Raw genomic sequence first — 26,467 nt, 5'->3', positions numbered from 1 at the left:
AGATTATTAATCCGGTCTCTTTTCGTTTGGCTCTTCCTGTCACATTTAAAATTCATAATGTGTTTCATAAGTCCTTGTTGAAGGGGTTTGTTGAACCAGTTGTTCCTGGGGTGGCACCTCCGGACCCTGTATTAGTTGAAGGTAACATGGAATATGAGGTAGAGAAGATACTGGATTCCCGTCTGGCTAGACGGAGACTCCAGTATTTGGTTAAGTGGAAGGGTTATGGTCAGGAGGTTAATTCCTGGGTCTCTGCCTCTGATATTCATGCCAAAAGATTGGTGCGTGCCTTTCATCGGGCTCACCCTGATCGCCCTGGTGGTGTGGATGAGGGTTCGGTGACCCCTCCTCAAGGGGGAGGTACTGTTGTGAGTTCATTTTCCCCTTCACCATTGAGGTCTGATGAACTCCCTCTTCTGGTGAAGGAAGGTAGTGAGGCTGATTACAAAGCACCTGAGCAGAATGATGATGACTGGGTGACTGGGATTGCTGACTGGATATAAGGCAGCTGACCCCCTTCTGCCTTGCGGGTGATTACTCTGAGGGATTCTTGGAGACCAGTCTGATTCCTGCTCCTCAAAAGCTAAGTTTTCTGCTCTACTTTTTGCATTTGTGTTTTGGTTTTGTTTTGCCTTGTTTTTCTGGATTTCTGCCTTTGCCCTGCTGGGTGAGCTGAATTCCTTTTTGCTCTGTCTTCAGATAATACCCGAGTACTGATATAGTCTTTTTGAAGCCTAGCGTCTTCAGGGCTTTTTTCCCTATCAGTCTGTTGGCTCTTGTGTTTGAGAGGGTTTTGGCGGATTGCAGACAGAACAGAACAGTTTTCTATTCTGTCCTATTTAGTTAGCTTGGGCCCCATCATTTGCTCATCCTATCTTTCTATTTGTGTGTTTTTTCATCTTGCTTCACCGTCATTATATGTTGGGGGCTGCCTATTGCTTTGGGGTCTGCTCTGGGGCAGTTTAGATTTCCCTTTCTGTCTTTAGGCTTAGTTCTCCAGCTGTGATCGAGGGGTCTAGGGCAACGTAGGAACCCCCCACGGCTATTGCTAGTTGTTGTTAGGTTCAGGGGTCTGCAATTCGATAGCTGCCAACTTCTCTGGTTTTCTGGACTTAGCTAGTATTTCTGTTTTTGCCTCCTACGGTGACTCATTCATAACAAGGATGGAACAGGAACACTGGAGGCAGGACTGGAGTAGGACGGCAGGAACACCGGAGGCAGGACTGGAGTAGGATGGCAGGAACACCGGAGGCAGGACTGCGGAAGAGAGCAAGGAACACGGGTAGCAGGACTGACAGGCTGCTGTGGAGAGCAGACGAGTATGGAACGGCAGGAGCAGAGAGCACACGATGAAGTGAGGCCAGTGTGCTAGGAAACACAACACTCAGGCACCTCCCTCAGGGGGAAGCGGCCTGATATGGCTCCGTCTGGTCTGTCATTGGTTAGGGAGGTGCTTCTGGGTCAGGGCATAGCCGCAGCACAAGAAGCCAGAGGGAGGCGCGGCCACGGCCTATGGCGCATGCGCATTGCATGCAGGGATGGCATCGGCCGCGAGCCCGTCAAAGGTGACCGCCACAGCCGTCGGATGGGGAGAGGCTGCGGCGTGGGAATGGAGACTGGCAGCGGTGTGGGAGCGGAGGCCGGGTGAGTATGACCGAGCGGTGTAACAGATGCATTGCGCGAATGACCACTGATGACGTAGCTGTCACGAGTCCGTGACGTCACAAAGGTCATTTGTGTAATGCATCCCTGGGAACGGAACTTGCTGACAGAGTGGCTGAGGGCCAGGAGGACTCAGGGGGCCAACAGAGGGTAAATATATCCCTATTTTTTATGTAAATTCTATTTTTTACAGGAATATGGTACCCAGGGCATGGAGGACAGTCTCCTTTCCTCTAGACCCTGGGTACCATCCATACATGAAGTGCTCATTTTACATATGGTGGGCATAGCCACATGCATAGAGAGAGCGTTTCAATGCTATCCTATGGTGGAGGAATTGCCGCGATTCCTCAAAATTAATGGACATGCTGTTGATTTTATCACTATGCGATTCCGCAGCGGGAAAATCCTCAGCATGGGCACAGCAATTGCAGATTCCCATAGGATTGCACGGGAATGCGTTTTTATAGCGTTTTTTAAGCGTTTCCGCCAAAACTTGGCGGAAACGTTTAAAAAAACGCAACGTGGGCACACAGCCTTATGCTTGTATGCAGCACATGGCAGGGACCTCAGGCGTTGCTCAATAGCAGAGCACAGCTGCTGGAGTACTCACCGGGACTGTTCATCGGAGATTGTGGAGAATATTCATTGCTCTTCAGTAGCGCGCAGTGTCAGCCACCGACTTCCTGCTGCTGTTGGCGGTCACGTGTACCACTACTTAAGAGAAATGAATATTCATTGGATTCATTGAATATTTAATATTGAACTATATTCAAGCGAGGCTAGACAAAAAAAACAAAAAACTAAAATCATGTATCATGTTATCCAAAACAGTCAGAAAACTAGCCACATATTGGCAGACCCCAGACCTCAAACTATATACTGTGTAAGTTTATAAGCCCCTCCAGTGTCAGGAATAGATAGTATGTGAAAATACCGTATATACCGCTCAGGGAACACTTAACTTTCAGAGATAATTTCCATATTCATACTAAATAATGGCACAGATCTCCCAGACATTATGACTGCACATATCCCTAGCCTTTATAACGATATTGCACTCATTCCCTGACAGACCGCAGCATGGCCATTAGTTAGAAGCTGCTAATGAACTTTGGAGCAGGTAAGTTTTCCCTGAGTGGTCCATATTGGGCCGTCTGAAGACTGAGTTTAGTCTAGGACAATTTGTCTGCACTACTAATTAACAGCAGTTACATTACCAAACTAGGGCAGTCCCTATAGGAGAAACAAGAATTATACTGTATTTTCACATACTATCTATTCCTGACATTGGAGTGGCTTATAAACTTACGAAATATATAGTTTGAGGATCTGCCAATATGTGGCTAGTTTTCTGACTGTTTCGGATAACATGATACATGATTTTATTTTTTATTTTTTGTCTCGTCTCGCTTGAATATAGGTCAATGCTAAATAGTCTCCTGATGAGTCGCTTTTGGTGAGGACGATGAAACCCGTAGAAGTGAGAGGCTTGGAGAGTGAGTGTTTATACTTCACCTCACCCTATATAGTGAACTGTGGGGTATATGTTTTTTCTATTAGTCATCTATTGACTAACCTTCAGGGGGTGAATTATGGGTATCGTTTTACATTTGGAATTAATAAAGTTTAGTATTATCCTTTTGTCAGCAAACATGAGGAATGACAAGAGACAACCCATTTAAGAAGATTCAATTTTGGTTAAAACTATTCCAACACTATGAACATAAAAAAGGCTTCTTCCCTATGTGACGTCTCTGATGTCTAACAAGAAGCGTTTTCCGGTTAAAATATTTCCCACATTCTGAACAGGAAAAAGGCTTCTCCCCTGTGTGACTTCTCTGATGTCTAACAAGAATCGCTTTCTGGTTAAAACATTTCCCACATTCTGAACAGGAAAAAGGCTTCTCCCCTGTGTGAGTTCTCTGGTGATTGACAAAATGTGATTTCTGTGTAAAATATTTCCCACATTCTGAACAGGAAAAAGGCTTCTCCCCTGTGTGACTGCTCTGATGTCTAACAAGAAGCGCTTTCTGGTTAAAACATTTCCCGCATTCTGAACAGGAAAAAGGCTTCTCCCCTGTGTGACTGCTCTGATGTCTAACAAGAAGCGCTTTCTGGTTAAAACATTTTCCACATTCTGAACAGGAAAAAGGCTTCTCCCCTGTGTGAGTTCTCTGGTGATTAACCAATTGTGATTTCCAGTTAAAACATTTCCCACATTCAGAACACGAAAAAAGCTTCTCCCCTGTGTGCGTTCTCTGGTGTGTAACAAAATGAAATTTCTTGTTAAAACATTTCCCACATTCTGAACATGAATATGGTTTCTCTGCTGAGTGAATTCTCTGATGTGTAAAAACACTTGAATTCTGAGTAAAACATTTCCCACATTCTGAACATGAAAAAGGCTTCTCTCCTGTATGAGTTCTTTGGTGACTAACAAGATTCTCTTTCCGGTTAAAATATTTCCCACATTCTGAACATGAAAAAGGCTTCTCCCCTGTGTGAGTTCTTTGGTGTGTAACAAAATGTGATTTCCATGTAAAACATTTCCCACATTCTGAACATGAAAAAGGCTTCTCCCCTGTGTGAGTTCTCTGGTGTGTAACAAAATGAGATTTCTTGTTAAAACATTTCCTACATTCGGGACATGAAAATGAGTTCTTTGCTTTAGGAGCAGGTTGTATTTCAATGCCTCTTTTGAGACTTTGACTTTCCTTAGTAGTCAGTAATAAATCAGGTGTTGGGACCTGTTTCATAGGATCAGATGACAGATCTTTGCTGTGAATGGATGATGATATATCTGGAGTAATGGCAATCACTTCAGTTGTATCTTGTAGGATCTCTAGATCATCAGATTTAAAAATTGAACATGTCAGCTGTCCCTCTGATCTCCTGGTACAGTCATCTGCTAAGATAAAAAACAATTATTATTTTTTAATAAAATATCCTTGAGTTTTATATTTTTGAACATTTCTACTTAAACTGTCCATAAAAATAGCAAGCTATGTAAAAAACTTTAATTATTTACCAAGACAATGACAGTTCACAGTCTAATAGAAAACCTTGTTGGATGAACCAGTAGTGTGCGGTGTTCAACTGTTTGTTCATTCTGCCTCCCAAATATCAAATATAAAGAAACCAATCAGTGTTATGTAGGCGAAAGTAATACCAATTCTCATCTCACAAAAAACAAGTTCCCACTCAGGTCCATCATTTGTCAATAGAAAAACAGATAAGGTAGATTACAGTTAGTACTATAGTTAAGGTTAGTGCTGGAGCTAAAGTAACGGTTACTGTTAGGGTTACTGTTAGGCTAAAGTTAGGGTTTACTCTAAAGTTAGGGTTAGGCTGAAGAATTAGGCTTTACTCAATTGTCTCCCCAATAATTGAGTCATGTCAGTCATGTCAAGAGTTTTCTAATTCCAGAAAAAAAATTAATAAAAACGAATAAAATGACCCGTCAGTTTTATAGTGCAGAGGAGGCTTATGCACTTTTATGTTCTGACAGTGAAGAAAGTGCAGTGTCAGATGGCGATGTGGATTTCGAGGGCTTTAGTAGCAGCGACAGTGATAGCTCAGAAATGAGCAGTGATTCTGGTCCATCCTCACATACAAGGGACCAGTACAACAAGAAAGGACAAATAACGCTTCTGGAGAAATGTCTCCAACTCAGGGAACAATGCCCAGTACTAGCGCTGTCCCTAGTGCTCGTGAATTGCCGCACACCAATGTCCAAGGGGCTTTGCCTCTTAATGTAGCATTTCCCAGATGGGAGGCTTCGGATTCGGCTACTCCATTCATCCCTAATTTTAATGCCATTCCTGGTATAAATGTGGAGGTGGAACATTTTGGACCAATTATTTTTTTAATTTGCTTCTGACAGATAGCTTGCTAGAGCATATTGTCCTACAAATTTATATGCGTCCCAATTCATCAGCCAGAATCGACGATCCTATTATGCTAGGTCACATTTATGGACACCAACTAATGTCCTAGAAATGAAAACATTTTTAGGACTTACAGTCGCTATGGGGCTTGATAAAGAAATGAGCATTCGGTCCTATTGGTCCAACCGCCCTGTTCAAGCCACGCCCTACTTATCTGGGGACATCCAGAAAAATCGTTTGGGAGCTGATAACTCCATTTTTACAAAAAGGCTACAATCTATATGTTGACAACTACTACACCAGCATACCTCCATTTAAAAGTCTTGTTGAACATAAGGGGCTTGTGGGACCATTCGCAAAAACTGTCAGGTGTTTCCACAATCATTGGTCAGCAAAAAGTTCCGAAAGGGGCAGTCAGGGGCTTTACACAATGGAGAGCTGCTTGCCCTTAAGTATAAGGATAAAAAAGATATTTTTATCCTGAGCTCGGTCCACACAGATGCCACAAGAGCCACTGCAGACCAACAGGGATCCACTACTCCAAAACCTGTGTCTGTCATTGCCTATAACAAATATATGGGGGGTGGACCTTGCAGATCAGGTTCTACAGCCATACCAGGTGTCAAGAAAATCATATATCTGGTATAACAAGTTAGTCATGTATTGGTTTCAGGTGGCCACATATAATTCTTTTGTGTTATACAAAAAATCCAGAAATGCAGATATGTTCCTTGATTATCAGGAAAAGGTCACTGAAAATCTTGTTTTTGAAAATTTTGTCCCCGCCAATCCTTTAGAATCTGAAAATGTCAGAAGACTCACTGAGCGACATTTTATTGCACTCATCCCAGTAACTGAAACAAGAAAGAACCCCCAGAGAAGATGTCGTGTATGTTCCTAGAGAGGAATGAGGCATGAGCCCCGCTATTATTACCCACAATGCCCATCATTGCCAGCCTTATGCCTCCATGACTGCTTTACAATCTTCCACACAGAACCACGTTTTTGAACTGTTTTGACATTCAAGCATTTGGTTTATTTAGTGACAGACACATTTGAGTAGAGCTGACTTAACAATTTCAGGGGGTAGGTGGGGGAGGTCTCCAGAGACACAAGCTGGGCACAATATATTGGGCACTACAATGACATTTTTGCAATTTTTACTCTAAAACTTCCACTACGTGTTTCTGGAAATCATCCATGTAGTGAAAATGGTCACTATATCCATAGATGAATTCCCAGAGGGGTGCCATTTCCAAAATGGGGTCACTTCAGGGGGGATTCTGTTGTTCTGGCACTTAGCGGCTTTCCAAAGTGTCATAACAGCAGAATCCCCCCTGAAGTGACCACAGTTTAGAAATGACACCCCTCTGGAAATTGGAAATGACACCCCCCTGCAAATTCATCTATGAGTGTAGTGACCATTTACCTATCTACCTATTTTCCAATGTAAAATCTGGGGTTAAAACAACATTTTAGTGGTAAAAATGTAATTATTTTTTCTTCACTGGCCAATGGTATAATTTTCTATGGAACAGCTGTGGTGTCAGTATGCTCACTGCACCACGAGAAGAATTCATTTAGGGAAGTATTTGGTAAAATGCAGTCACTTTTGGGGGCTTATGCTTATCTGGCACCTCAGGGGCTCTGACAATGTGACATGTCACCCACAAACAATTCCAGCAAAATCTCCTCTCCAATATGACGCTCCTTCCCTTCCAAGCTCTGCCATGCGCCCAAACAGTGGTTTACCCCCACATAAGGGGTGTCAGAATACTCAGGACAAATTGCACAACAACTTTTGCGGTCCAATTTCTCCTGTTACCCTTTGGATAAAAATTGGAAGGTGAAAAGATCTTTTTTAAAAAAAAATAAATATGATTTTTTATTTTCACGTTTCTACGTAATTAACTTCTGTGAAGCACTTGGGGGTTCAAAGATCCCACCACACATCTAGATAAGCGCCTTAGGGGTCTAGTTTCAAAAATGGGGTCACGTGTTGGGGGTTTTCACTGTTTAGACATGTCAGGGGCTCTGACAATTTGACATGTCATCTACAAACAATTCCAGCAAAATCTGCTCTCCAATATGGCGCTTCTTCCCTTCCAAGCTCTACCATGCGCCCAAACAGTAGTATTCTCCCACATGTGGGGTATCGGCGAGCTCAGGAGAAATTGCACAACAAATTGTATGGAGCAATTTCTCCTGTTACCCTTATGAAAATGCAAAATATGGGGCTAAAAATGAATTATTTGTGAAAAATGTTATTTTTTTTATTTCGACAACTCTACGTTATAAACTTCTATGAAGCACCTGTGGGTTGAAGGTGCTCAATACACATCTGGATAAGTTCCCTAAAGGGGTCTAGTCATTTCTGTCCAGGCCAATTTCATGAGTTTTATTTATTTTTTAATTCTGTGGAAGCATGGCTGAAAAGCAATGTCTGACTTTCATTTGATCATTTTCATAGATTTTTGATAGATTATTACTTTTGTCAGATTCAAGTTATTTCTGTGACCATTGTGGGTTTTTCTGTCATTAAACAAGGGGTACCAACAATTTTGACCACGCTTGTATAGATTATAACCCTCAGTGAATTAATTTATAAAATGGAATCACTTTATGGGGATTACGACTGTTCTGGTTTTCTGTCATTTAGTTATATTAGGGCTTCTGCATATGGTGTGTCCAATCTCATCTGGGATCTGTTCCTGCTGTCCAGCTGGAGTAATCTGCTCCCTACTTCAGCCAATTGGAAAGTACCACACCCTACTAAAGCGCAAAGCACATGGCCGGAATCTGCCAGATACAGCGCTGTTCTCCTCTGGTTCAGTCCTCTGTGCTCAGCTTGCAGATTGTGTATTTGTTTCCTGCCGTGACCATGGCCCGTTTATTGACTACTCTTGTGTCTTCTGATTCTGTACTCTGGCCTTCTGGTTCTGACCCAGATACCTGACTAGTCTTCTTGCCATCTAACACCACAGAATAGCAGGTAACACCATGGTCCAAGCCTAGGGGTCCCAGTGTAAGTCCAGATTCATGTAATGGTGTTAAAGGGCGATGAGCAAGGCAATCCTTGGGATATGGAAAGCAGAGAAGATAGTGCCAACCAGCAAAATGTCACCGGTGATGGCGGCGCCTGCGCAGTAGCATCTATAAGTAAGAGATAGAGGCTACTGGACAGGCGCCGCTGGTGTCATTTTGCTGAATGTAATTTTTTTTCTAAGCCTCACAATAGCCACAATATTATAGGCATTATCAACAATAATATCAATGCTATTATATGCATTATGTAATAATGGGGGCAGGTCAGTGAGGGATCAGCGACCTGTCATAAGCCAATACAGATGAATATGTAATCAGCGCTCCACATAAAGCCCCGCCCACAGCCCAGCCCCAGAGCCCCACCCACAGCCCCGCCCCAGAGCACGAGAATCTCATTAACTGAAAACTACAAATACAGATTGTTACGTGTTACGGAACCACTCAGCACCCAGAATATGTTGTGCAGTTATATGTATATATAATAGGTTCCATGGGAGATGCATGTCCCTAATGCATCAGCCCACAGGCTGCGCCCAGCCACCCCCCTCCCCCCCACCTTTGTAATTCCCACAGTAAATATCGGCAGGCTCCGGCCACCTGCGGCTATTGTAATGTATGTCTGGCCTGCCGCTTTTCTATTGGCCTGCCCTCTGTATCTGTGTGATATATTCTGTGTCCTGTGAGTAAAGTGTTGTCAGACTGGAAATACGTGGAGAAGCAGTGATCTTTTATATGCGCCCATGTAACCAAGGAATTCCAGCCAGCGTCCTTCATTCAGACTCCAGCCAAAGCAGAGTGGACCTCTGGAAGCACGGGGTGGTACTGAAAGAGGTACCCGAGATAGGAAGACCCCGTTACACTGGTGGCAGCGGTGGGATATGATACCCCTTCTACAGGAGGAAAGGAATGAATGGAAAACAACTACCAGAAGTTAAAGAGGACTACATTAAAAGATCTGGTGGAAGCCCGAGGGTTGATCACCAGCAACAAAACAAAAGCGGATTTGATAGCAGCCATCATGGAACACGACAGTGCAGCGCCCCCCAATGTGAATGTGGAGGAGACTGAATTCCAGAGGGAGGTAAAGAACAGACTGGCGTTCTATGGCCCGAACCCTGCAGTAGAGATCATACGAGAGGTGATGGCTGATGTGCGTAATGATCTGAAGGAAAAGATGTTCGAGCGGACCAGGATAGAGATAGCCAAGATGGAGATGGCAGAGCGGACCAAAGTGGAGCTGGCCAAGATGGAGATGGCAGAGCGGAGAGAGGAGAGTCAGCGAGCAGGGGAAGCTGTGGCCTTCGACCAGGTACCTTCAACAGTAAGCCACAAAAAGATCCAATATAATGCCTTCCGACAGTTGGGGGGAGGCAGAGGAAGACATTGATGGCTTTCTGCAGGACTTTGAGCGGCAGTGTGCCCTTCATCAAGTAAAGCCGGAGGAACGGGTTCAGATTCTGGCCAGCAAGCTGACAGGCCGGGCAGCGGACGCCTATCGCACGGTACCTGATGAGGACTGTATGGACTATGAGCGGATCAAAGAAGTGATCTTGGCCCGGTAAGCGCTGACACCAGAGGCATACCGCCAAAAGTTCCGTGGACTTATAAAATGCGTAACCGATACCCACGCTGAATGGGCCTGTAAATTACGGCGGTCACTGCTACAGTGGGTACAAGGGAGCCAAGTAACCACTAAGGAGGACGTCCTCCAGCTCTTCTTGTTAGAACGATTCTTTAATGGACTAACCCCCGAGACACAGGAATGGCTTCGGGACAGGCGGCCCACGACTCTGGAGGAAGCCGCTCGTCTGGCCGATGAACATCATGATGCCAGGAGGCCTCAGTTGTCTGGATCAAAGATGGTTACTAGGGGCCCGCCCATGGACCTGGAGGGCCCCAAACCACCGAAGATTGTAGGGGGACCAGCTAGAAACCCGGCCTACCACAGTCCCCCTGGGGCGCGATGCCATACCTGCCGTCAGCTGGGCCACCTGCAAAGACAATGTCTCAACCGGACTCAGCATACCCAGTGGCCAAAGGCGGGAACAGCTACCTTCAGCCGGGCTGCTGTACACTGCTACCAAGGCGAACCTGACCTAGCATTGGGGGCTACGACTAATCAAGGGGTGGAAGAGATGGAGGAAGTGCTGCATGAAGTAGACCCTGTGCAGGCAGCCCAAGCAGATAATCGACAACAGCATCAACAGGTCGTGTGGGTTAATGGGAAATGTATGCAGGGACTAAGAGATTCCGGGGCAACTTTGACCCTTGTGAAGCCTCATCTCGTCCGGGACCAAGAGAAGATGGACCGGACAGTGGCAGTCCGTGTAGCAGGGGGAGCTATACATCGACTGCCCACTGCCAGGATTCACCTGAACTGGGGAGTCGGGGATGGCCTTGTTGAGGTCGGCTTGATGGAGGATTTGCCTGCAGACGTCTTGCTGAGAAACGACTTGGGGCCCATGTTGTCTGCATTCTCGGTTTCCCCTCTGGCTGAGACATATCCTGTGACCACCCGGAGACAAGCTCGAGCTGCGGAGGCGGAATCACACTCAGAGGAGGCCCAGGTAAGACATCCCAGCCCTACACGTATTCCCATAGCCAGACACATTTCTTGGGCCACCCCAGATGAATTTAAGAGGGAGTTACTTAAGGATCCTTCATTGGAGGGATATCGTGGGAAGGCACAGGAGGGGAGAGGGGTCTTGGAAGGGGAACAGTTTGTATGGAAGCAGGGACTCCTCTACCGGATCACAGAGCAGCACCACACAGGGACGAGCTCCACTATAAAACAACAGCTGGTAGTTCCCAAGAAGTATAGGCAGGAGTTACTGCGAATCTCTCATGACATACCCTTAGCCGGGCACTTCGGCGTCAGTCGCACCAGGCATCGTCTGACACAAAACTTCTTTTGGCCGGGGGTAACCTATGATGTTCGTCAGTACTGCCAGACCTGTGACAGTTACCAGCGCATTGGCAAGAGGGGGGATCGATGCAAGGCCAAATTACGCCCCCTCCCCATTGTGGAGGAACCATTTCTGATAGGGCCGTTAGCCAAACCCAGTCCGTCAGGGAAAAGGTATATATTGACAGTGGTAGATTATGCCACACGGTATCCAGAGGCGGTTGCGTTACCTAACATACTGACAGAGACGGTGGCGGCCGCCCTGCTCCAGGTTTTCTCATGGGTTGGATTTCCTTCGGGCGATTATCTCGGACCAGAGTACCCAGTTTACAGCAGAGGTGACCAACCAACTGTGGAAGTGGAACTGTGGCGTAAAGTCCATTAAAAGCACCCCGTACCACCCGCAAACCAATGGTATTATGAGTTCATTTTCTCCTTCACCTCTGATGTCTGATGAACTCCCACTACTGGTGAAAGGAGGTAGTGAAATTGATCTGGATGGGAAGAACCTGTCATCTGAACAGGTGGAGTGTGATTGGACATCCGGAATTTCTGAGTGGATATAAGGCAGCCGATGCCCTGCAGGGTGGCTGGTGATCCTTTCTGCTCTGAGCTCTGGCATCCAGTTTAGTTCCTGTCTACTAAAAGCTAAGTTTTCGCTCTGCTATTTTTCCATGAGATTTTGTCTGTTTACTTAGTGTTTGTGTTCAGCCTGCCCTGGTTGGGACAGGCTGAACTCCATTTTTGTCTCTGATCAGTTGATCTCTTTGCTCTGTCTTCAGAATATACCTGATATATAGTGATTTTGAAGTCTAGTGACTTCAGGGCCTTTTTCTATCAGACGTGTTGGACATTATTTTTGGCAGGGTTTTTTTTACAGATTCCAGCCAGCATCTTTTCTGTCCTTTCCTATCTAGTTAGTTGGGCCCCATCGTTTGCTCAGCCTGTCTTTCTGTCTGTGTTTGTGTTTTCATCTGTTTTTCACCACAATACATGTTGGGGGCTGTCTATTGCTTTGGGGTCTGCTCTGGGGCAGTTTAGATTTCCCCTTTCTTTCTTTAGGCTTATTTAGCTCTCCGGCTGTGACGAGGGGTCTAGGGCACCGTAGGAACCCCCCACGGCTACTGTTAGTTGTGGTGAATAGGATCAGGGGTCTGCAATCCGCTAGCTACCAACCTCTCCGGTTTTCTGGACTTAGCTTGTGTTTTTGTTTTTTCCTCCTCCAGTGACTCATTCATAACTGAATCACCAGCCATACCGCAGATTCTAGGGTACTCAATAGCAGGAGAGAATTGTATAAAAAAAAAAGTGTCAGAATTTTTTTTTTTGTGTATATTTTTTCCTCTATTTCTCTGTGGCCGTATGGGTAATTTTTTCTCAATGGAGATTAAGTAATTGTCTGATCGTGTGGAGCAGCTCACTGCTGAAGTGCGGGGAATTTCCGCCTATCTTGCTCATTCACATGCTGCTGAACCAAAGATCCCTACTCCTGATGTTTTTTTTGGGGATCGGTCTAAATTTTTGAATTTTAAGAATAATTGTAAATTATTTTTTGCCTTGAAGCCTATCTCATCGGGGAGCTCCGCGCAGCAGGTTAAAATTGTCATCTCATTCCTGCGCGGCGATCCCCAGGATAGGGTGTTTTCTTTGAAACCTGATGATCCTATTCTAACTAATGTGAACGCATTTTTTCAAACCTTGGGGTTGTTGTATGATGAACCTAATGCTATTGATCAGGCTGAAAAGGCCCTGTTGCCATTGAGCCAGGGTCAGGAATCTGCAGAGGTGTACTGTCCAAAATTCCGAAAGTGGGTGGTCCTTACTACCTGGAATGATGGTGCCTTGGCAGCTCTCTTTCGGAAGGGTTTGTCAGAAACCGTAAATGATACTATGGTGGGATTTCCTGTTCCCTCTGGTCTTGACGATTCTATGTCATTAGCCATTCAGGTTGATCGGCGTTTGCGTGAACGCAAAACCGCACGAGAGGTGTTGCCACCTGTTGAACAAATGTCTGAACCTATGCAATGTGATAGAGTTTTGTCTAGGGCGCAACGTCAGGAGTTCAGAAGGCGTAATAAGCTGTGTTTTTTTTGTGGAGATGCCTCTCATATTATTTCTGTCTGCCCTAAGCGAGAGAAACGTTTTGCACACACATTTGCTGTGGGTGGTGTTCAACCTAAGTTTCTTCTGGCAATTACTCTGATCTGCTCCCTGTCCACATTTTCCGCTAAGGCTTTTGTGGATTCGGGAGCAGCTCTGAACCTGATGGACTTGGATTTTGCTAAATGTTGTGGGTTTCCTATGACACCTCTGCGGACGCCTATCCCTTTGAGGGGTATTGATGCTACTCCTTTGGCAAAGAATAAACCTCAGTTTTGGACCCAGGTGGTAATGCGGGTCGCCCCAGACCATCAAGAAAATTGCAGATTTTTGGTGTTGCATAATTTGCATGATACCATTGTTCTGGGGTTTCCCTGGTTGCAAATCCATAATCCAGTTTAGGATTGGAAATCTTTGTCTGTGGTGAGTTGGGGTTGTCGGTGTGCCCTTAGTGACGCTCCTGTTTTCTCCACCTCTCCCCAGTCGCATGATGTTCCAGACTATTTGGTTGATTTTTATGATGTATTTAGTGAGAATGAGTCTGCGTCTTTGCCTCCTCATAGGAGTTATGACTGTGCAATTGAGCTGAGCCCTGGGGGTAAATTTCCCAAGGGTCGACTTTTCAATTTATCTGTACCCGAGCACGAGGCTATGCAATCCTATATTAAGGAGTCGTTGGAGAAGGGTCATATTAGACCATCCTCTTCACCCTTAGGTGCTGGGTTTTTTTTCGTGGCCAAGAAAGATGGTTCATTAAGGCCTTGTATTGACTATCGTTCCCTCAACAAAATTACTGTTAAATATCAGTATCCGTTACCCCTGATTTCTGATCTATTCTCCAGAGTTAAAGGTGCTTGCTGGTTTACCAAGCTTGACCTCAGGGGGGCGTATAATCTTATTCGCATTAAGCATGGGGATGAATGGAAGACAGCGTTTAATACTCCGGAGGGACATTTTGAGTACCTGGTGATGCCTTTCGGGCTCACTAATGCCCCTTCTGTCTTCCAGTGCTTCATGAATGATATTTTCCGAGACTTTGTGGATAAATTTTTGATCATCTATCTGGATGATATTTTGATCTTTTCCAAGGATTGGGACTCTCATGTGGAACATGTTCGGACTGTGTTCCGGATTTTGAGGGAGAATTCCCTGTATGTCAAGGGATCGAAATGCCTTTTTGGGGTACAGAGGATTTCATTTTTGGGATTTATTTTGTCTCCGTCAACTATTGAAATGGACCCGGCCAAAGTACAGGCCATTTATGATTGGGTTCAGCCCACTTCTTTGAAGCCCCTCCAGAAGTTTTTGGGTTTTGCTAATTTTTATCGTAAATTTACAGCTAATTTTTCTGGTATTGCCAAACCATTGACTGATTTGACTAAGAAGGGTGCTGATGTGCTGAATTGGTCTCCGGAGGCTGTTTCTTCCTTTCAGGAGCTGAAGCGAAGGTTCACTTCTGCTCCGGTTTTGCGGCAACCTGATGTCTCACTCCCGTTTCAGGTAGAGGTGGACGCTTCTGAGATTGGTGCAGGAGCTGTTTTGTCCCAAAAAGATCCTGTAACATCTAAAATGAATCCCTGTGCTTTCTTTTCCCGAAAGTTCTCCCCATCCGAACGTAACTATGATGTGGGGAATCGGGAACTGTTAGCCATGAAATGGGCATTTGAGGAGTGGAGACATTGGTTGGAGGGAGCTAAACATCAAGTTGTGGTCCTTACTGACCACAAGAATTTGATTTACCTGGAGTCGGCCAAACGCTTGAATCCTAGACAGGCTAGGAGGGCCTTGTTTTTCACACGTTTTGATTTTGTGGTCTCTTTTCTTCCGGGCACTAAGAATGTCAAGGCAGACGCCCTCTCTAGGAGTTTCTTTGCTGATTCTCCTATTGTGACCAAGCCTGCTACCATCTTAGGTGAGGGGGTAGTTCTTTCTGCCATCTCGCCCGATTTGAGACGTGCTCTGGAAGAGTTTCAGGAGGACAAACCTGAGTGTTGTCCCATTGGAAAATTGTATGTTCCTGACCAGTGGAGGAAGAGAGTAATGTCTGAAGTTCATTGCTCCGCATTGGCTGGTCATCTAGGTATTTTTGGTACTAGAGATTTGGTGAGTCGGTCTTTTTGGTGGCCCGCCTTGTCTCGTGATGTCAGGAATTTTGTGCAGTCTTGTGGGACTTGCTCCCGGCTAATCCTTGTTCTCGCTCTAGTGGGTTGTTGATGCCTTTGCCGGTGCCCAGGAGGCCATGGACCCATATTTCAATGGATTTTATCTCCGATATGCCTGTCTCTCAGAGAATGACTGTTATTTGGGTGATTTGTGATGGACCATATTAGAGAATATATTTTGTACCACTCCCTAAGTTGCCATCTTCCTCAGAGTTGGTGCCCTTGTTTTTGCAACAGGTGGTTCGCTTGCACTATCCCTGAGAACATTGTATCTGACAGAGGAATTCAGTTTGTTTCTAGATTTTGGAGGACTTTCTGTTCCAAGCTGGGAATTCAGTTGTCCTTCTCCTCTGCTTTTCACCCTCAGACCAATGGGCAGACGGAGAGAACAAACCAGACCTTGGAGTCGTATTTGAGATGTTTTATTTCTGCTGATCAGGATGATTGGGCTTCATTTTTGCCCTTGGCCGAATTTGCTTTAAATAATAGAGCTAGTTCTGCCACTTTGATGTCACCTTGTTTTTGTAACTTTGGGTTTCATCCTCGATTCTCTTCAGGGCAGGTGGAGTCTTCTGCCTGCCCAGGTGTTGACACTGTGGTGGAGAGAATGCACCAGATCTGGGACCAAGTGGTGGATAAGTTGTCTCTCTCCCAGGAAAAGGCCCAGCGGTTTTCCAACCGGCATAGGACCATTGGTCCCCGGTTTAAGGTGGGTGATATGGTTTGATTGTCCTCAAAGAATATCTCTATGAAGGTGGCTTCTCCAAAGTTTAAACCTAGATTTATTGGATCTTACAAGATTTAGGAGATTCTTAATCCAGTCTCTTTTCGATTGGCTCTTCATGTTACATTCAAGATCCATAACTTGTTTCATAAGTCTCTGTTAAAGAGGCTTGTTGAGCCAGTAGTTCCTGTGGTGGCACCTCCTGACCGTGTACTGGTTGAAGGTAATGTGGAATATGAGGTTGAGAAGATACTGGATTCTCGTCTAGCTAGACGGAGACTCCAGTATTTAGTTAAATGGAAGGGTTATGACCAGGAGGATAATTCTTGGGTCTCTGCATCCGACATTCATGCAGAAAGATTGGTTCGTGCTTTTCATCGGGCCCATCCTGATCACCCTGGTGGCGTGGATGAGGGTTCGGTGACCCCTCCTCAAGGGGGAGGTACTGTTATGAGTTCATTTTCTCCTTCACTTCTGATGTCTGATGAACTCCCTCTGCTGGTGAATCATAGAATCATGGAATCGTAGAGTTGGAAGGGACCTCCTGGGCCATCTGGTCCAACCCCCTGCTCAAAGCAGGATTCGCTAAATCATCCCAGTCAGATGTCTGTCCAGCCTCTGTTTGAAGACATCCATTGAAGGAGAACTCACCACTTCTCGTGGCAGCTTGTTCCACTCATTGATCACCCTAACTGTCAAAAAGTTTTTTCTAATATCTAATCTGTGTCTCCTCCCATTCAGTTTCATCCCATTGCTTCTAGTCTTTCCTTGTGCAAATGAGAATAAAGTTGATCCTTCTACAATGTGACAGCCCTTTAGATATTTGTAGACAGCTATTAAGTCTCCTCTCAGTCTTCTCTTTTGCAAACTAAACAATCCCAAATCCTGCAACCTTTCCTCATAAGACAGGGTTTGCAGACCGGTCACCATTCTGGTTGCTCTTTTCTGAACTTGCTCCAGTTTGTTGATGTCTTTTTTAAAATGTGGTGCCCAAAACTGGACACAATATTCCAGATGAGGTCTGACCAAAGAGGAGTAGAGGGAAATAATGACTTCACGTGATCTAGACTGTATGCTTCTGTTAATACATCCTAGAATTGCATTTGCTTTTTTTGCTGCTGCATCACACTGTTGACTCATATTCAGTCTGTGATCTATTAGTATACCCAAGTCTTTTTCACATGTGCTGTTGCTTAGGCCTATTCCTCCCATTCTGTATTTGCTTTTTTCATTTTTATTGCCCAGATGTAGTACTTTGCATTTTTCCCTGTTAAAAACCATTCTGTTAGTTGCTGCCCACTTCTCCAGTTTATTTATATCTTTTTGAATCCTCTCTCTCTCTTCTCTAGTATTAGCTATCCCTCCTAGCTTTGTGTCATCAGCAAATTTAATCAGTTTACCCTCAATTCCTTCATCTAAATCGTTGATAAAGATGTTGAACAATACAGGGCCCAGGACAGAGCCCTGTGGTACCCCACTTGAGACATTCTTCCAACTGGATGTGCAGCCATTTACGACCACTCTTTGGGTCCGATCACTAAGCCAGTTATGAATCCACCTAACAGTTGCCTTGTCCATTCCATACTTAGTCATTTTTTCAATAAGGATTGTATGAGATACTTTGTCAAATGCTTTGCTGAAGTCAAGATATACTATATCTACAGCATTTCCTTGATCCACCCAATCAGTGATTCCGTCATAGAAGGAAATTAAGTTAGTCTGACATGACTTACTAGTTACAAACCCATGCTGACTCTGTTTAATCACTTCATTCTTATCCAGGTATTGACATACATGTTGTTTAATAATTTGTTCAAAGATCTTTCCTGGTATAGAAGTCAGACTCACCGGCCTATAGTTGCCTGGGTCCACCTTCTTCCCCTTTTTGAAGATAGGAACAACATTTGCTCTTCTCCAGTCTTCTGGAACTTCTCCTGTTTTCCAAGAATTTTCAAAGATTATGGAGAGGGGTTCAACAATTTCTTCTGCTATCTCCTTCAGTACTCTGGGGTGTAATTCATCTGGACCTGGAGACTTGAATTCATTTAGGTTAGCTAAGTGTTTCCTCACTATCTTTCTGTTTATATATATCCTGGATTCTTCTATTCCCTTAATAGGACAGTGAAGAACAGTTGATGTCACATTTCCTTTCTGAGAGAAAACAGATGCAAAATAGGAATTTAAAAGTTCGGCCTTCTCAACATCCTCTCTTACCATTTCATCATTTTCAACCTGTAAAAATCCTATAGCATCTTTGACTTTTCTTTTACTTTTGACATATCCCCAAAATCCTTTATTATTGCTTTTGATATCTCTTGCAAGCCTCAATTCATTGTCAGCTTTAGCTAATCTGATTTGTGCCCTGCAGGTTCTGCAGACAGCATTATATTCTTCTTTAGATATGCCTCCCTCTTTCCATTTTATAAACATTTTTTTCTTCCTTTTTAGCATGTGCTTAAGTTCTGTGTTCATCCATCCTGGCTTCCTTAAATGCTTCCTATTCTTCCCTCTTTTCGGAATTGTTAACAATTGTGCTTTGAGAATTTCATTTTTCAAGATTTCCCATCCTTCCTGGACATTTTTGTCTTTAAGGATATCCAGCCATTGGATCCCTCCATTGAAAGGAGGTAGTGAAATTGATCTGGATGGGAAGAACCTGTCATCTGAACAGGTGTTGTGTGATTGGACATCCGGAATTTCTGAGTGGATATAAGGCAGCCGATGTCCTTGCAGGGTTGCTGGTGATCTTTTCTGCTCTGAGCTCTGGCATCCAGTTTAGTTCCTGTCTACTAAAAGCTAAGTTTTTGCTCTGCTATTTTTTTCATGAGATTTTGTCCGTTTACTTAGTGTCTGTGTTCAGCCTGCCCTGGTTGGGACGGGCTGAACTCCATTTTTGTCTCTGATCAGTTGATCTCTTTGCTCTGTCTTCAGAATATACCTGAGGGCTGATATAGTGATTTTGAAGTCTAGTGACTTCAGGGCCTTTTCTATCAGACGTGTTGGACATTATTTTTGGCAGGGTTTTTTTACGGATTGCAGCCAGCATCTTTTCTGTCCTTTCCTATCTAGTTAGTTGGGCCCCATCGTTTGCCCAGCCTGTCTTTCTGTCTGTGTTTGTGTTTTCATCTGTTTTTCATCGACAATACATGTTGGGGGCTGTCTATTGCTTTGGGGTCTGCTTTGGGGCAGTTTAGATTTCCCCTTTCTTTCTTTAGGCTTATTTAGCTCTCCGGCTGTGACGAGGGGTCTAGGGCACCGCAGGAACCCCCCACAGCTACTGTTAGTTGTGGTGAATAGGATCAGGGGTCTGCAATCCGCTAGTTACCAACCTCTCCGGTTTTCTGGACTTAGCTTGTGTTTTTGTTTTTTCCTCCTCCGGTGACTCATTTATAACACAATGGGTTGTGTGAACGCTTTAACAGGACATTAAAACAGCTCATTGGGACTTTTACCAGGACCTACAGGGACTGGGAGAAATTCTTGCCACACCTCCTGTTTGCCTCTCGGGAGGTGCCCCAAGAATCGACGGGGTTCTCCCCGTTCGAGCTGGTATACGGGAGACGGGTAAGGGGACCCCTAGACTTAGTGCTAGAACACTGGGAAGGGGAGGGCCTCATAGACGGGGTACCTATTGTACCCTATGTGCTGGAATTCCTGGACCGCCTACAGGAGCTGACCCAGGCTTTACGTGAGAACATGCAGGCGACCCAGCGGCGCCAGCGCGTATGGTACGATCGGAGGGCCAGAGAGCACACCTTGGAAATAGGATAGAAGGTCCTGGTGTTAGAGCCCACTAAGCAGAAGTTCCAAGCTGCATGGCAGGGGCCCTACCAGGTAGTGGGGAAAATAGCCGACACAACCTATAATGTCGCCGATTGTGACGACCCCAGGGTTATCCGCATGTTCCACGTGAATATGCTGAAGCCCTACCGGGAGCGCCCTGAAGAGGTAGTGGCCATCTGTGCACCTGAAGAAGAGGATTTAGCCGGACTTCCCTTGCCGGATGTCTTAGGGGAAAGGACTTAGTCTAAAACATGGGACAAGGTACACTTGGGTGAAGACCTAGGCCCCCGGGAGAGACAGCAGGCGGAGGAGTTGTTGAGGCAGCGACAGAGGATGTTTTCGGGGAGACCAGGGTACACTCGCCTGGCACAACACAAGGTTGAGACCCAGGATCAGACCCCCCTGCGACAAAACCCCTTCCGCGTCCCTGAATCTGTACGAGAGGGGATGCGACAAGAGATACAAGAGATGTTGCGTTTAGGGGTCATTGAAGAGTCAGATAGTCCCTGGGCATCCCCAGTAGTGTTAGTGCCCAAGAAGGATGGGACTACACGGTTTTGTGTAGACTATCGTAAGCTCAATGAGAAAACAGTGACGGATGCATATCCCATGCCGCGTGTGGATGAGTTGTTAGACCGGCTGGCGGGGGAAAAGTATTTGACCACCATCGATCTATGCAAAGGCTACTGGCAGATTCCCCTTACAGTCATGGCCAAAATTATTGACACCCCTGCAATTCTGTCAGATAATACTCCGTTTCTTCCTGAAAATGATTGCAAAAACACAAATTCTTTGGTATTATATCGTCATTTAATTTGTCTTAAATGAAAAAACACAAAAGAGAATGGAGCAAAAAACGAAACATTGATCATTTCACACAAAACTCCAAAAATGGGCCAGACAAAAGTATTGGCACCCTCAGCCTAATACTTGGTTGCACAATCTTTAGCCAAAATAACTGCGACCAACCGCTTCCGGTAACCATCAATGAGTTTCTTACAATGCTCTGCTGGAATTTTAGACCATTCTTCTTTGGCAAACTGCTCCAGGTCCCTGATATTTGAAGGGTGCCTTCTCCAAACTGCCATTTTTAGATCTCTCCACAGGTGTTCTATGGGATTCAGGTCTGGACTCATTGCTGGCCACCTTAGAAGTCTCCAGTGCTTTCTCTCAAACCATTTTCTAGCGCTTTTTGAAGTGTGTTTTGGGTCATTGTCCTGCTGGAAGACCCATGACCTCTGAGGGAGACCCAGCTTTCTCACACTGGGCCCTACATTATGCTGCAAAATTTGTTGGTAGTCTTCAGACTTCATAATGCCATGCACACGGTCAAGCAGTCCAGTGCCAGAGGCAGCAAAGCAACCCCAAAACATCAGGGAACCTCCGCCATGTTTGACTGTAGGGACCGTGTTCTTTTCTTTGAATGCCTCTTTTTTTCTCCTGTAAACACTTTGTTGATGCCTTTGTCCAAAAAGCTCTACTTTTGTCTCATCTGACCAGAGAACATTCTTCCAAAACGTTTTAGGCTTTTTCAGGTAAGTTTTGGCAAACTCCAGCCTGGCTTTTTTATGTCTCGGGGTAAGAAGTGGGGTCTTCCTGGGTCTCCTACCATACAGTCCCTTTTCATTCAGATGCCGACGGATAGTACGGGTTGACATTGTTGTACCCTCGGACTGCAGGGCAGCTTTAACTTGTTTGGATGTTAGTCGAGGTTCTTTATCCAACATCCGCACAATCATGCGTTGAAATCTCTTGTCAATTTTTCTTTTCCGTCCACATCTAGGGAGGTTAGCCACAGTGCCATGGGCTTTAAACTTCTTGATGACACTGCGCACGGTAGACACAGGAACATTCAGGTCTTTGGAGATGGACTTGTAGCCTTGAGATTGCTCATGCTTACTCACAATTTGGTTTCTCAAATCCTCAGACAGTTCTTTGGTCTTCTTTCTTTTCTCCATGCTCAATGTGGTACACACAAGGACAGAGGTTGAGTCAAATTTAATCCATGTCAACTGGCTGCAAGTGTGATTTAGTTATTGCCAACACCTGTTAGGTGCCACAGGTAAGTTACAGGTGCTGTTAATTACACAAATTAGAGAAGCATCACATGATTTTTCGAACAGTGCCAATACTTTTGTCCACCCTCTTTTTTATGTTTGGTGTGGAATTTTATCCAATTTGGCTTTAGGACAATTCTTTTTGTGTTTTTTCATTTAAGACAAATTAAATGAAGATAATAATACCAAAGAATTTGTGTTTGCAATCATTTTCAGGAAGAAACTGAGTATTATCTGACAGAATTGCAGGGGTGTCAATACTTTTGGCCATGACTGTAGTCCTGATGCTATTCCCAAGTCGGCATTTGTCACCCCGTTCGGCTTATTCCAGTTTCGAGTTATGCCATTCGGGATGAAGAATGCCCCGGCGACCTTCCAAAGGCTGGCTGACCGGCTTCTGGATGGTCTCCAGGACTATGCTTGTGCCTACCTGGACGACATCGCCATCTACAGTTCGACATGGGAAGAGCATCTAAATCACCTAGAGACAGTATTGGACAGGATCCACCAGGCCGGAATCACCCTGAACCCAAACAAGTGTCACGTGGGCAAAGCAGAGGTTCAGTATTTAGGGCATTGGGTGGGAAGTGGGAAACAGCGACCAGAACCAACCAAGATTGAGGCCATAGCCAAATGGCCCACCCCATGCACTAAAACCCAGGTCATGGCGTTCCTAGGGACAGCGGGGTATTACAGGAAATTCGTTCCCAATTACAGCAGCGTAGCCAAGCCCCTCACTGATCTGACCCGTAAGAACCAACCCCGCCAGGTAACCTGGACCCCAGAGTGTGAGGAATCCTTCCGCCTACTAAAGGACGCCCTCACCAATACCCCTGTATTGGCCGCACCCGATCCAACTAAACGTTTCCTGGTTCACACAGATGCTTCTATGTTTGGATTGGGGGCAGTGCTGAGCCAAGTCGGGCCGGACGGCCAAGAACACCCGATGGCTTACCTGAGTCGGAAACTAATGCCCCGTGATGTAAGCTATGCGGCCATCGAGAAGGAGTGCCTGGCGGTAGTATGGGCACTCAAAAAGTTGCAACCATATTTGTATGGATGACAGTTTTCCCTCCTAACGGACCATAATCCCCTCGTCTGGCTTAATCGGGTCTCCGGAGACAACGCCAGATTGCTGCGGTGGAGTTTAGCCCTACAACTTCTGGACTTCACCATCCACTACAGACCCGGCAAACAAAACAGTAACGCCAATGGACTAAGTCGACAAATGGAACTTGTACCAAACCCATAAACTTCGGTCATCCCCAAACCGATCTGTTAAGGATCAGACTGTGTATGCCGATCGCGTCGCTGAAAAGGGGAGCCGTGTTACGGAACCACTCAGCACCCAGAATATGTTGTGCAGTTATATGTATGTATAATAGGTTCCATGGGAGATGCATGTCCCTAATGCATCAGCCCACAGGCTGCGCCCAGCCACCGCCCTCCCCCCCACCTTTGTAATTCCCGCAGTAAATATCGGCAGGCTCCGGCCACCTGCGGCTATTGTAATGTATGTCTGGCCAGCCGCTTTTCTATTGGCTTGCCCTCTGTATCTGTGTGATATATTCTGTGTCCTGTGAGTAAAGTGTTGTCAGACTGGTAATACGTGGAGAAGCAGTGATCTTTTATATGCACCCATGTAACCAAGGAATTCCAGCCTGCGTCCTTCATTCAGACGCCAGCCAAAGCAGAGTGGACCTCCGGAAACACGGGGTGGTACTGAAAGAGGTACCCGAGATAGGAAGATCCCGTTACACAGATTAAACAACAGTAAACCAGAGCTGCACTCATTTATGGTGGACCATTGGAGCTACTATGAATCCTGAGCAGAAGATTAGAGAAAATAATATTGCTCCCCATTTTAGGAGAGATTGTGCAGTAATCTGAATTCCTTAGGATCAAAAACAATGTAATGTATGACGTGGAGTGAATCCATGAAACCAGGGCTGGAGCCAACACATCTCCTGCAGGCGTGAATAAATGTATATTACAGCCATCAGCCACACAGTTTGGAGAGGCGAGTTGTAAAATAATCGCCAGGATTCAAGTACCGCGTGTACCGTATTACTCGCCGAGTACCAAATCCTAACGAGTAGACTCGCTCATCCCTAGTGACCATGAGACATTCAGCAGCACAGAAGGGAGATTCATCCGATAAGATCTCAGGGATCTAGGAAGCCAACAGCATCATTACCCTCCGCTTTCTCTTACAGGCCCAGCATACTTTTCTACAAGTGATTTTCTATCTTGTCAGCACATTCTACGTACGCTGTCATTTGACTTCATAGTTTAGAAGGCTCTGGCTGTTACCTGTCTAATTCCTGTCTCTTTGTCTTGAGAATAAACTTTAGGATTTCCATGCAGCCGCAGCTCCAGTCCCAAGTAGCGGCGGCAGCGACGGGTGTTGATGCGAGAGACTCGTGCAAGTTTCTTGCATCACACACAGTAGTGTGATCCCGGCCTAACTTTGCGTTCAGTGTGACCCTTTAAGCGCGCACTCGGCCTATATTGGGTCAGGTACAAGCAACCATATAGATCTCGCTTTAAGGGATCACCCTCACACCAATCCCAGGGGGTAGGTGGATCCTCCAGGTTGTAAGTTCTATAGAAAAGGGCTTTCAATGCCCAAAGTCATTTGGACAGTTTTGGGTGGAGGAGAATGTTGTGGACTAGAGGCAACATGGTGATCATGGTAATATGGCCGGACTACACCACCGATAAAGTAGCCACAGCTGGTGACTGAGAGGAATCTGTGTCTTCTCTGCATTCAGTGGTTACTACTCACCTGGGTAGTCATATGTGGGAATCTCCTCTTTACACCGCTCATCACCCCTCACATATGTCTCTGTAGGATTAATATGGGTCAGATCTTCACCCTGAAACAAATATTGTAAAAGTCACAGACAGATGGAGAAGTCCCATCTATGATCAGCTCTAATCCTGCCATCTCCACCGCTCTCATTACACAAGTATAAAACATATAATACTGGTGGATAAAACAAGACTGAGCACAAGACCTTCACAGCCGTCTACACATCATAGGGGAGATCTCCTGACACCTTCTCTCCATCTACCTGATGATCCTGAGGAGCACTGGGATCTTCTTGGTTACAGTCCTGTGGAGGAAGAGGACGGGGACATCTCTCTGGTGTTGTCCTCTTACTGGATAGATCTGGAGGAAACACATACAGGGACTGAATTCATTCTCTACATACAGATAATTATAGGCCGTGTGAATTTAGTCCTGTCTATTACCTGGAGATGTGAGGGGCTGGGGAACCTCCATTATGACGTTCTTGTACAGATCTCTGTGTCCTTCTAAATACTCCCACTCCTCCATGGAGAAATAGACAGCGACATCCTGACACCTTATAGGAACCTGACACATACAATGATACCGTCATCCCCCCGATCCCTTCATAGTGTTACTGTATAATGTCCCAGCATTGTCACCTCTCCAGTCAGCAGCTCAATCATCTTGTAGATGAGTTCTAGGATCTTCTGGTCATTGATGTCCTCATGGATCAGGGGGTGAGGTGGAGGCCCCGTGATTGGGCTCAGGGGTCTTCCCCATCCCTCAGACACAGGGTCCTGACAGCGATCACTAGAGGTCTTCTTCACCACTGTGTAATCCTGGTTATGGAGAGACACATTAACCCCTTCATGACCCAGCCTATTTTGACCTTAATGTCCTGGCCATTTTTTGCAATTCTGACCAGTGTCCCTTTATGAGGTAATAACTCTGGAACGCTTCAACGCATCTTAGCGATTCTGAGATTGTTTTTTCGTGACATATTGGGCTTCATGTTAGTGGTAAACTTAGGTCGATAATTTTTGCGTTTATTTGTGAAAAAAACAGAAATTTGGCGAAAATTTTGAAAATTTTGCAATTTTCAAATTTTTAATTTTTAATCTGTTAAACCAGAGAGTGATGTGACACAAAATAGTTACTAAATAACATTTACCACATGTCTACTTTACATCAGCACAATTTTGGAAACAATTTTTTTTTTGTTAGGAAGTTATAAGGGTTAAAAGTTGACCAGCGATTTCTCATTTTTACAACAATATTTACAAAACCATTTTTTTTAGGGACCACCTCACATTTGAAGTCACTTTGAGGGGTCTATATGGCA

At 45.2% G+C, this 26,467-nt stretch overlaps 2 protein-coding genes across 2 annotated transcripts in view; one reads left to right on the top strand and one right to left on the bottom strand.

The window, feature by feature from the left end:
* Nucleotides 1-26,467, top strand: part of LOC141058931 (uncharacterized) — a 95,316-nt gene that overhangs the window by 42,898 nt on the left and 25,951 nt on the right. The window lies entirely within an intron of this gene.
* On the bottom strand, nucleotides 3,338-25,778 carry LOC141058952 (uncharacterized). Its single transcript, XM_073555162.1, has 5 exons — nucleotides 25,761-25,778; nucleotides 25,587-25,710; nucleotides 25,406-25,503; nucleotides 25,117-25,207; nucleotides 3,338-4,570 (listed from the first exon to the last, which is right to left on the bottom strand). Exons 1-5 carry the CDS (start codon nucleotides 25,776-25,778, stop codon nucleotides 3,381-3,383), a joined length of 1,521 nt encoding a protein of 506 aa, XP_073411263.1. The 3' UTR covers nucleotides 3,338-3,380.

Source organism: Dendrobates tinctorius, unplaced genomic scaffold (assembly GCF_039654945.1).
Source record: "Dendrobates tinctorius isolate UK_male_01 unplaced genomic scaffold, ASM3965494v1 ptg000221l, whole genome shotgun sequence".
NCBI classification, from domain to species: domain Eukaryota; kingdom Metazoa; phylum Chordata; class Amphibia; order Anura; family Dendrobatidae; genus Dendrobates; species Dendrobates tinctorius.
Note: the sequence above shows the minus strand (reverse complement) of the source record. Positions and strands in the feature narration are given on the sequence as shown.